This window comes from Pseudorca crassidens, chromosome 15 (genome assembly GCF_039906515.1).
Source record: "Pseudorca crassidens isolate mPseCra1 chromosome 15, mPseCra1.hap1, whole genome shotgun sequence".
Classification (NCBI taxonomy): Eukaryota; Metazoa; Chordata; class Mammalia; order Artiodactyla; family Delphinidae; genus Pseudorca; species Pseudorca crassidens.
The window spans coordinates 29785906-29798417 of NC_090310.1; the positions used below are offsets into that span (position 1 = coordinate 29785906).

At 41.6% G+C, this 12512-nt stretch overlaps 1 protein-coding gene across 1 annotated transcript in view; it reads left to right on the forward strand.

The window, feature by feature from the left end:
* The window catches only part of LOC137206544 (uncharacterized), a 154994-nt gene extending 144156 nt beyond the window's left edge, over positions 1-10838 (forward strand). The window contains exon 73 of the mRNA XM_067705236.1: positions 10151-10838. Within this exon, the coding sequence (XP_067561337.1) occupies positions 10151-10334 (184 nt within the window). The 3' untranslated portion in view covers positions 10335-10838. The remainder of the gene's footprint in view (positions 1-10150) is intronic.
* The last annotated feature ends 1674 nt before the right edge of the window (positions 10839-12512 follow it).

Below are 12512 nucleotides of genomic sequence, written 5' to 3' on the forward strand. Positions count from 1 at the left end.
ACTTATTAAGAAAGAGAAAAAGAGGGCCACAACCTCCACCTTCCACCCCAGGTCCAGTGAGCCCTGTGACATACAGCACAGGAGACGAGAGCTCGGGGAGGTCAGGCAGCTATGAAGTCAGCTGCTGAAAACTCAGAACCACAGACTTGCTGTTAAGGGGTGTGAATGTACACGCCCTACAAGGTCTGGGAACCCCTGGGCACACCTGAAACCAAGGTCGTGCATGATTCCCAGAGCTGAAGTCCCACTACATAGACACTGAAGTCCCACTACATAGACACAGAAGTTGGCGACTGCAACAAACAACGGCAGTGGACCCCCTGATAACAGAGCAATTATTCATGAACCTCGCAAAAGAACAGTTAGTAGTAGCAGCTACTGGGAGGAGGAGTGGGTGTGACTACAACAGGGTGGAAAAGGGAGATGTTTGTGGTGATGGAACAGTTCTGTATTTTGATGGTGGTAGTGGTTACATGAATCCACACCTGTGACAAAATGTCATAGAACTATACACACACACATTCTACCAATGTCAATGTCTGGGTTTTGATATTGTACTATAATTATGGAAGATTTAACCATTGGGGGAAATGGGATGAAATTTTGGTATAGCTAATACAGGACACTCTGTACTATCTTTGAACTACCTGCAATTCTATAATTATTTTAAAATAAAAAGGCTTTAAAATTAAATATAAAACATCAGAGTCACAGTTTTATAGGCAAGTTGTAATAATTTACTATAACTGTTCCAGAGTATAAAAAGGAAACCTTCCTCTTCCTACCTCATTTTAATGAAGTTAGTGTTATCTTATGGGAGACAAAAACCCAAGGACAACACAAGGGGAAAGTTAGAAGCCCAACTGCAAACTTGAACGTAGATGTTACTAATATGTTAGTGAAATTCAAAAATATGTTGAGACATAAGCTAAGAAAACATCTTAACCAATTGGAAGTAATCTCTGGAACCCAAGGATGGTATTTAAGAACAGTGTACTAAATAAAGTAGGCAATTTAAACTAGGTAATTCAAAACAGTCCTTCTGGTGGGATATCTAATAATGTTAAACAAGATAGAGAAAATGGGGTATTGGAAATATCTGGATCAAAATCCAGGGGAAGACAGGAGAGTGACATCAACAGGTGGCAGGCTAGGAATCTACAAATCCTCAGTCCTCCATGGAAACACTGAATATAGAACAATATATGGACCAAAGTAGCTTTGTGAGAACCCTAGAAACCAGTTAAGCAACAGCAACAACCAAGTGACTGCCTGATTGAGAAAACGTCTCACTCTAAATGCAGGAAATTTCATGGCATTTGTGCTTGCCTTCCACAATACAGTTTTGAAGAAGCTAGCTAGCTCCTGGCTCGTCCCTTGGGAGGGAAGGAAAGGAGTGGAACTTGCTTGCAATGTTCTGACTTGTCTGGGACCTGCCAGAGGAACAGGTCTCTCTTGACTTAGTGATGATGAGGATGGTGGCATAGTCTGGATATCATGTGGGTGATTGCTGAAAGCAGGAGTGGGTGCTGCTGCCAGAGGCAGCTGCAGGGAGTCTGCAGTCCTGTAGGTGACTGGGAGCAAGACTTTGGACAGAGGAATACAATACTATATCTAAGCCCCTGAGAAGAAGCAGGGGTGAAAGCTGGGGAAATTAGGACATTTAAAAGCAGCTGTGTCTACTGGGGATGTGGAGTTAAAGCACACACTCAGGCCCAGGGAAGATGCGCCCATAGAAAGTATTTGAGAGAACCCTGAGCTTTCATACCAGGTTGATTAGTGAAGGCCTTCCCCTGCACAGGGACAGTCTGCAAAGAATGGGAGAGGTGGATGTCTTTTCAAATGCCCAGTTCCAACAAAAGATGACAAGACACACAAAGAAACCGTGAGATAGGGCCCATTCAGAGGAACACGGTAAATCTCCAGAAACTAACTCTCAAGAAACATAGGCCCCTTATTGACAGGCTTTAAAACAACTGTCTTAAATATGCTGAATCAGATGAAGGAGAAGAAAGATGGCAGACAACTAAGTGAAATCAGGAAAACACTATATGAGAGAAATGAGAATATCAACGAAGATGTAGAAATTACAGTAAACAAATTCTGGAGCTGAAAAATGCAATTTGTGCTGTCTTCAAGAGACTCACTTTAGATCTAAGGACACACACAGGTTGAAAGTGAAAGGATGGAAAAAAATATTCCATACAAATAGTAACCAAAAGAGAGCACACTTTCAATAATGGATAGAACAACCAAAGAGAAGATCAATAAGGAAATAGAGAATTTGAACAACACTGAAGATCAACCAGACCTAGCAGATATATACAGAACACTCTGCCCAACAGCAACAGGGTATCCATTCTTCTCAAGTGTACATTGAACATTCTCTATGATAGACATTAGATAGATAGATATTAGGCCATAGAAACAGTCGTAATAAACCTCTAAAAACTGAAATCATACAAACTATTTTCCAATTACAATGGAAAGAAACTAGAAATAGCAGACAGAAAACTGGAAAAATCACAAATTGTACAAAATTAAACAGCACACTCTTAAACACTCAATGGGTCAAAGAAATCACAAAATAAATTAGAAAATATCTTGAGACAAGTGAAAACAAAAACACAACACACCAAAACTATGGAATTTAGAGAAAGCAGTGCTACTAAGGAAATGTACAGCTGTAAATCCTCACATTAAAAAAGAGCTCAAATTAACACCCTAACTTTACTCCTTAAGGATCCTGGAAAAGAACAAATCAAACCCAAAACTAGCAGAAGGAAGGAAATCATAAAGATTAGTGCAGAGATAAATGAAGTAGAGAGTAGAAAAACAAGAGAGAAAGTCAACAAAACCAAAAGTTGGTGTTTTGAAAAGATCAACAGAATTGACAAATCTTTAGCTAGACTGACTAATAAGAAAAAAGAAGACTCAAGTAAGTAAAATCAGAAGTGAAATAGGGAACATGAAAACTGATTTTTACAGAACCAAAAAGGATTATAAGAGAGTACTATGAACACTTGTGTGACAACAGATTGGACAATCTAGATGAAATGGATAAATTCCCAGAAACATATTACCTGCCAAAACTGAATCATGAAGAAACAGAAATCTGAAAAGACCTATAACTAGCAAGCAAATTGAATCAGTAATCAAGAACCTCCCAACAAAGGAAAGCCCAGGACCAGATGGCTTCACTAGTAAATTCTACCAAGCATTTAGACAATTGAAACCAAGGCTCCTCAAACTCGTACAAAAAACTGAAGGGGGGGGGGGCTCCCCTGGTGGTGCAGTTGTTGAGAATCTGCCTGCCAATGCAGGGGACATGGGTTCGAGCCCTGGTCTGGGAAGATCCCACATGCTGCGGAGCAACTAGGCCCGTGAGCCACAACTACTGAGCCTGCGCATCTGGAGCCTGTGCTCTGCAACAAGAGAGGCTGCGATAGTGAGAGGCCCGCGCACCGTGATGAAGAGTGGCCCCCGCTTGCCACAACTAGAGAAAGCCCTCGCACAGAAATGAAGACCCAACACAGTCAAAAATAAATAAATAAATTTAAATTATATTTTTAAAAAAAAACTGAAGAGGGAACATCTTCAAACCCATTTTATGAGGCCAGAATTATCTTGATACCAAAGCCAGACAAAGACACTTCAAGAAAACTACAGAACAATATCCCTGATGCATATAGATGCAAAAATCATCAAAAAAAAAAATACAGTTGGCCCTCCATATCTATGATTTCCACATCCACAGATTCAATCAACCACGGATTGAAAATATTTGAAAAAAAATCCAGAAAGTTCCAAAAGCAAAACTTGAATTTGCTGCATGCTGGCAACTATTTACATAGCATTTATATTGTATTAGGTACTATAAGTAATCTAGAGATGATTTAAACTATACAGGAGAATGTACATAGGCTGTATGCAAATATTATGTCACTTTATATAAGGGACTTTATATAAGGGACTTTAGCATCCACAGATTTTCGTATCCATGGAACCAATCCCCATGGATACTGAGGAACAACTGTACTGGCAAACAGAATTCAAGAGCACATTAAAAGGATCATATACCATAACTAAGTGGGTTTATTCCTGAAATGCAAGGATGGTTCAACATAGGAAAATCAATGTAATACACCACATTAAAAGAATGAAGGAAAAAAAAAAACATGACCATCTCAACTGATGTAGAGAAAGCATTTGACAAAATTCAACACCCTTTCATGATAAAAACACTCAACAAACTTAAGAATAGAAGGAAACTACCTCAACATAATAAAGGCCATATTTGACAAGCCCATAGATAACACCATATTCCATGGTAAAAGACTGAAAGTTTTTCCTCTAAGATCAGGAGCAAGACAAGGATGCCTACTTTTGCCATTTCAATTTAAAGTAGTATCAGAAATCCCAGCCAGAACCATTAGTCAAGAAAAAGAAACAGAAAGCATCCAAATTGGAAAGAAAGACGTTATCTCTGTTCTCAAATGACACAATCATATATATCTAAAAAACCATGTATATGTAGAAAATACTAAAGCTTAAAAAAATTTAAAAACCTATTAGAATTAGTAAACAAATTTGGCAAAGTTGCAGAATGTAAGTCAACACACAAAAATCAATTGTGTTTCTATACACTAATGAGCATTCCAAAAAGGAAATTAAGAAAATAATTCCATTTACAATAACATCAAAAAGAATAAAATACTTAGGAATAAACTTAACCAAAGAGGTGAAAAACTTATACACTGAAAACTACAAAGCACTGCTGAAAGAAATTAAAGAAGATACAAATAAATGGAAAGATATCCCATGTTCATGGATTGAAAGACTTAATATCATTAAGATATTAATACTACTCACTGATCTACAGAGTTAACGCAATCTCTGTCAAAATCCCAATGGCTTTTTTTGCAGAAATATAAAAACCTACCCTAAAATTCATACAGAATCTCAAGGGGGCCCCAAGTAGCCAAAGCAATCTTGAAAAAGAACAGGTAGAGGTCTCACACTTCCTGGTTTCAAAACTTTTAACATAAGCTACAGTAATCAAAACACTGTGGTACTGGCATAAAGACAGACATATAGACCAAAGGAATAAAATAGCCCAGAAATAAACCCTTGCATATATGGTCAAATAATTTTTGACAAGTATGTCAAGACCGTTCAATGGAGAAAGTACAATCTTTTCATCAAACAGTGCTGGGAAAATTGAATATATACATGAAAAGAATGAAGTTGGACCCTTACCTTACACCCTATAAAAACATTAGCTCAAAATAAATCAAATACGTAAATATAAGAACTAAAACTATAAAACTCTTACAAAAAAACAGGGAAAGCTTCATGACATTGGATTTGCCATTGATTTCTTGGATATGACACCAAAGGCACAAGCAATAAAAGAATAAATAGACCAACTGGACTTCATCAAAATTAAAAACTTCTGTGCATGAAATGACACAATCAACAGAGTATAAAGGCAACCTATGGAATGGGAGAAAATATTTGCAAATGAAGTAACTGACAAAGGATTAATCTCCAAAATATACAAACAGCTCATGCAGCTCAATATCAAAAAAACCCAAACAACCCAGTCAAAAAGTGGGCAGAAGAGGGGCTTCCCTGGTGACACAGTGGTTGAGAGTCCACTTGCCGATGCAGGGGACACGGGTTCGTGCCCCGGTCCGGGAAGATCCCACATGCCGTGGAGTGGCTGGGCCCGTGACCCATGGCCGCTGAGCCTGTGCGTCCAGAGCCTGTGCTCCGCGACAGGAAAGGCCACAACAGTGAGAGGCCACGTACAGCCAAAAAAAGAGTGTAGGTCAAAAAATGGACAGAAGACCTAAATAGACATTTCTCCAAAGAAGACATACAGATGGCCAACAAACACATGAAAAGATGCTCAACATCACTAATTATTAGAGAAATGCTAATCAAAACTACAATGAGGTATCACCTCACACCAGTCAGAATGGCCACCATCAAAAACTCTACAAACAATAAATGCTGGAGAGAGGGTGTGGAGAAAAGGGAACCCTCCTACACTGTTGGTAGGAATGTAAATTGTTACAGCCACTATGGAGAACAGTATGGAGGTGCCTCAAAAAACTAAAAATAGAACTCCCATATGACCCAGCAATCCCACTACTGGGCATATACCCAGAGAAAGCAATAATTCAAAAAGACGCATGCACCCCAGTGTTCATTGCAGCACTGTTTACAATAGCCAGGACATGGAAGCAACCTAAATATCCATCAACAGGAAAGGATAAAGATGTGGTACATATATACCATGGAATATTACTCAGCCATAAAAAGGAACGAAATTGGGTTATTTGTAGAGACATGGATGGACCTAAGGACTGTCATACAGAATGAAGTAAGTCAGAGAGAGAAAAGCAAATATCATATATTAACGCATATATGTGGAATCTGAAAAAATTGGTACAGACAATCTTATTTACAAAGCAGAAACAGAGGCACAGATGTAGAGAACAAACGTATGGATACCAAGGGAGAAGTGGGGGGATGAATTGGGAGATTGGGATTGACATATATGCACTATTGATACTATGTATAAAATAGATAACTAATGAGAACCTACTGTATAGCACAGGGAACTCTACTCAGTACTCTGTGGTGACCTAAATGAGAAGGAAATCCAAAAAAGAGGGGATATATGTATACATATAGCTGATTCATTGTGCTGTAAAGTATAAACAAACACAATATTGTAAAGCAACTATACTCTGATAAAAAAAATAAAAATTGGTCAAAGGACTTGAATAGACTTTCCTCCAAAGAAGATATACAAATAACCAACAAGTACATGAGAAGATGCTCGATATCACCAATCATTAGGGAAATGTGAATCAAATCCACAATGGTATATAAACTCACACCCATTAGAGTGGCTACTATCAAAAAATTAGAAAATAGTGTTAGCAAGGATGTGAAGAAATTGGAACCATCATGCACTGTTAGTGGCAATGTAAAATGGTGTAGCTAATATGGAAAACAGCATGGCAGTTCCTCAAAAAAATTAAAAATAAAATTACCATATGATCCAGTCATTCCACTTCTGGGTATATACCCCAAAAGAATTGAAAGCAGGATCTCAAAGATATTTATACACCCATCATAGCATCATTATTCACAATAGCCAAAAGTTATAAGCAACCCAAGTGTCCATCAGCAATTGAATGGATAAGCAAATATATATATATACATACAATGGAATATCATTCAACCTTAAAAAGGAAGGAAATTCTGACAAAAGTTACAACATGAATGAACTTTGAGAACATTATGCTAAATGAAACAAGCCAGTCACAAAAAGACCGATACTGTATGATTCCCCTTCTATGAGGTACCTAGAGTTGTCAAATTCATAGAGACAGAACACAGAATGATGGTTGCCATGGGCTGGTCTAAGAGGATAATAGCAGTTGTTTAATGGGGACAGAGTTTCAGTTTTGCAAGATGAAAAGCGTTCTGGAGAATGGGTGGTGGTGATAGTTGCACAACAAAGTGAAAGTACTTAACACTACTGACCTGTGCACTTATTAAGATGGTCAATTTTTTTGTGATGTATATTTTGCCACAACTAAGAATCTTTTAATTAAAAAATTTTTACTGAGCACCTACTTCATATGCTAGGCATGGTGATACAACTCTAAACACTGAACTTATAACCACTGTAATTATAAAAAACGAACACACTTAAGGAGACAAAATTCTAAGAGCAAGAACCAGCAGAGTCAGACAATAGACACAAACCCACAGGAATTCAGAAATGGGTTTATCCAACACAGACCATAAATTTCGGCAGGGATTACAAGCAACTCATGCAGCTCAATATCAAAAAAACAAACAACCCAATCCAAAATTGGGAAGAAGACCTAAATAGACATTTCTCCAAAGAAGATATACAGATGGCCAACAAACCACATGAAAGGATGCTCAACATCACTAATCATTAGAGAAATGCAAATCAAAACTACAATGAGGTATCACCTCATACCGGTCAGAATGGCCATCATCAAAAAATCTACAAACAATAAATGCTGGAGAGGGTGTGGAGAAAAGGGAACCCTCTTGCACTGTTGGTGGGAATGTAAATTGTTACAGCCACTATGGAGAACAGTATGGAGGTTCCTTAAAAAACTAAAAATAGAACTACCATATGACCCAGCAATCCCACTCCTGCGCATATACCCTGAGAAAACCATAATTCAAAAGGAGTCATGTACCACAATGTTCACTGCAGCTCTATTTACAATCGCCAGGACATGGAAGCAACCTACGTGTCCATCGACAGATGAATGGATAAAGAAGATGTGGCACGTATATACAATGGAATATTAAAGGAATATTTAATATTCCATCGTATATATGGAATATAAAAGGAAACCAAAAGGAACCATAAAAGGAAACGAAATTGAGTTATTTGTAGTGAGGTGGATGGACCTAGAGTCTGTCATACAGGGCAAAGTAAGTCAGAAAGAGAAAAACAAATACCGTATGCTAACACATATATATGGAATCTAAAAAAAAAGGTCATGAAGAACCTAGGGGCAGGACGGGAATAAAGATGTAGACCTACTAGAGAATGGACTTGAGGACACGGGGAGGGGGAAGGGTAAGCTAGGACAAAGTGAGAGAGTGGCATGGACATATATACACTACCAAGAGCTAGTGGGAAGCAGCCGCATAGCACAGGGAGATCAGCTCCGTGCTTTGTGACCACCTAGAGGGGTGGGATAGGGAGGGTGGGAGGGAGACGCAAGAGGGAAGAGATATGGGGATATATGTATATGTATAGCTGATTCACTTTGTGATAAAGCAGAAACTAACACACCATTGTAAAGCAATTATACTCCAATAAAGATGTTAAAAAAAATTTTGGCAGGGAACTAGAAAATTTTAAAAATATCATATCTGGAAAGAACCAAAGATATCGTATCAACAGATGACAGAAAAGGAATTTAATAAGATTGTCTAATGCTCATATTTTCTTTTCAAAAAATTCTCTAAGCAAATGAGGGCTAGGAGGGACCTTCCTTAACCTGGTAACTTGAGGTATTTGGTATCCAGCCTTTAACATCACAGTTGATGGAGAAACATCAGAAGCAAGGAGATAGACACTCTTTCTCTCTGTTTCTATTACATATTGTATCGATGACCCCATCACACTCAGTAAGACCAGAAAAAGAAATGAAGTACAGAGATTAAAACTCACCTGCTGGGACTCCCCTGGTGGCACAGTGGTTAAGTATCTGCCTGCCAATGCAGGGGACATGGGTTCGAGCCCTGGTCTGGGAAGATCTCACATGCCGCGGAGCAACTAAGCCCGCGAGCCACAACTACTGAAGCCTGTGTGCCACAACTACTGAAGCGCGTGCGCCTAGAGCCCATGCTCCGCAACAAAGAGAAGCCACTGCAATGAGAAGCCCTCTCACCGCAACAAAGAGTAGGCCCCGCTCGCTGCAACTAGAGAAAGGCTGCACGTAACAACAAAGACCCAACGCAGCCAAAAATTAATAAATTAAAAAAAAACAAAAAAAGCCTTACCTGCTGATGGTGTGCCTTGCCCAGAGAGGTGCCGAGGGTCTTCCTGGGTCTGTGACCCCTAAGTTGAAGAGGTCCCTGCTTCAGTGTGAGCTGGATATCCAAGGGGTAAGGCTGGCTCCTTCTGAAAGTAAAGAGAAGTCATTCAGATGTCACCAAATGTTCTGGAAACATCTGAATGTCCCTGCTGCTTTCGTGACCTGGATACCCTCTCTTCATCAGGACTCAGCCCCTGAACTCCCCTCTACCCCCCACTTTGGGTGCACCCTCCATGCTCCCAAAGCATCACGTGCTGGGGTTCAGCCCTCTCCCAGGCCAGGAACTCCTGGGATGGGGGTGAGGGCATGTCTCACAAGTGCAGGGAACCATCTAACCATACCCACTGCTCTTCCAAAGGGGGAGATGTCCTTTTAATGAGGGCCACTCGAGGCCTGACCCTGCTGGGCCTACAGCACGCCAGGGGCTATAACAGGGGCCCTCAGCTCGCTTCCAGGAAACGGCGGGAGCTCCCTCTCCTCTGGGCCCACAGCAAAGCCTTACTTCTCTTCTTTTTTCTTTGCAGTTTGAGATTTTGCCTGAGCCAGCACCAGGCTGCCAAAGATTTCAGACTCCCTCTCCTCCTACCACAATCCCATCTCGTCAGCAAGCTCAAGATTCCTGTCTGGGGCAGGACAAGCAGCACGAAATGCCAAGAAACTCAGAGAAGACCAGGAAAGACACAGATCCAGGAAAGAAGGGCTGTTAGGCATTGATTTCAGAATGCTTCTGGGGGCGGTAAAGCCCACACTGGTCTGGGTAATGCTCCACCTCCCTCAACACCTGCCCTGTAATTCCAGGAGGCAGCCTGGCCTGCCGGGCCCAGCTCTGGAGAGCGGAAGCCACTCCAGCAACTGTTCTGCCTGAGATATTTAGTCACTCGCTGGCTGCTGTTTCGGAAGCCTCAGCTGTATGAGCCAGGCTGCCCCGGGTCTCCTAGCCTGGGATTGGCTTCCCCTGCCCTCTTCAGGGTCTCCCCTGAGGCATGAGGATCCTTGAGGGGAAACTGATGGTCCCAAATCCCTTAACCACAAGCCTGGTTGGGTGCCTCCCTCTTTGGGGTAGAGCCTGACTCTAAGACTGAATGCTCCAGGGGGCCGGTTTCCACAGACGTGTGCTCTGCACCTGGGCACTCAGACCCCAAGAGTTACAGCCCTAAAAGTTGTTCACTTTCTTTGGGGGGAGGCTTTTCCCTTGAGTTTTCAACTGAAAAAATAAAGCTGGCAGATTCCAAGAACACGTCCATTAGATTGCTGGGGTTAGCCAATCACTGGAGAGATTGGCAGGGGGTGGGGGGGCGGTGTTGGGTGGCTGTGAAACCTGCCCACCAGTAGGGGGTTCCCAGGGCCCTCTCTACACCAAGTCCAGAGTCCAGAGCAAAGGGTGAAGTGTCAGCCATGAGGCATGGGGCCACCAGAGGGCCAGACGCCAGACTGCCCCTGGCCTCCCCACACGTAAATGCCTGGCCACAGCAGATGCTCAGTGAAGTTTAGAAGAAGGAGCTCTAGAGAGTTTTAGAGTTTTTAGGAGTGAATGGGAATCAGGGAGCCGGTCCTGCTCATTCCCACACTCTGGAGGGAAGTGGGAGGGGATGGCTGTCGTGATTGATTGAGCAGATGCCATGTTGCCATGGTTACAACTAGAAGATCCCAGAGTACAGGCACTGCTCTTTGAAAGACATTTGCTCTTCTCTCAGACTTTATAATAACCCAATGAGGAGTGGACGATCCCCATGTAATAGAAGCAGCAGGCTCAGAGAGCCCAGGGGATGTACCCAAGGTCACACAACTAGCAGATGGCCAGGCTGGCGCTGATCCCCAAGGCTGCCCAACAACAACCATCTGCCTTCTACATTCTCAACAGCATTGTGCCATCTACAGGCACACCTTGTTTTATTGCACTTTGCAGATGTTGTGTTTTTGTTTTTGTTTTTACAAATTGGACGTTTGTGGCAACGCTGCGTCGAGGAAATCTATCAGTGCCATTTTTCACAGAGCATTGCTCACTTCGTGTCTGTGTCACATTTTGGTAATTCTCACAGTATTTCAGACGTTTTCATTATTATTATATGTGTTATGGTTTAATTAAGGTATGTACATTGTTTTTTTAGAAGCAATGCTATTGCACACGTAATAGACTACAGTGTAGTATAAACATAACAGACGCAGTGGGAAACCAAAAAATTCACGTGACTTGCTTTATTGCAGCGGTCTGGAACTGAACCCCGGTATCTCTGAGGTGTGCCTGTAGTCTGCCATTTACTTTAAGAAAGAGTCAAATTAACTTTAGCCTTGTCCCAAGCCATAATGTGTAGTGCTTGTTCATCCTTTCCTAATATGCATCAAAACAGCCCATAAGCCGTGTGACGCCCAAGCAGAAATGCACCCACAACTGTCTGAAGTGCTGTGCTAGGCCTTGTTGCTGGGAACTTGGCTCTGGAGGAGGGAAGGAGACAACGGAAGAGAAAACTGGAATGCAGGGGCCTGAGCAGGCCGGAGATAGATGCGCCTACAATCTGAAACCACCTGTAGATTTCTAAAGCTGTGCAATGGCTCAGCGATTTCTGGTCCAGAAAGGAAACTGCAGACTTCCCAGCCTGCCTCCCAGCTCTGTCCCTCATATGCTTACCAGGAACCCAGCAGTGGGCTGGGCACAGTGGGTGCCCCAGGAGGGAGAGCAGTCCTCCCTTCTCCAGGCTGATTTAAGATCAACACTTGGCAATTTGGGGCGTGTGGGTGGGTGTGCATGCACATGTATGGCATTTAAAGAAAAACAGAGAGGGAAGGATTCCATTAAAAATACCTATAAATATTCAACCCTCAGAATGGGAGAAAATATTTGCAAATGAAGCAACTGACAAAGGATTAATCTCCAAAATTTACAAGCAGCTCATG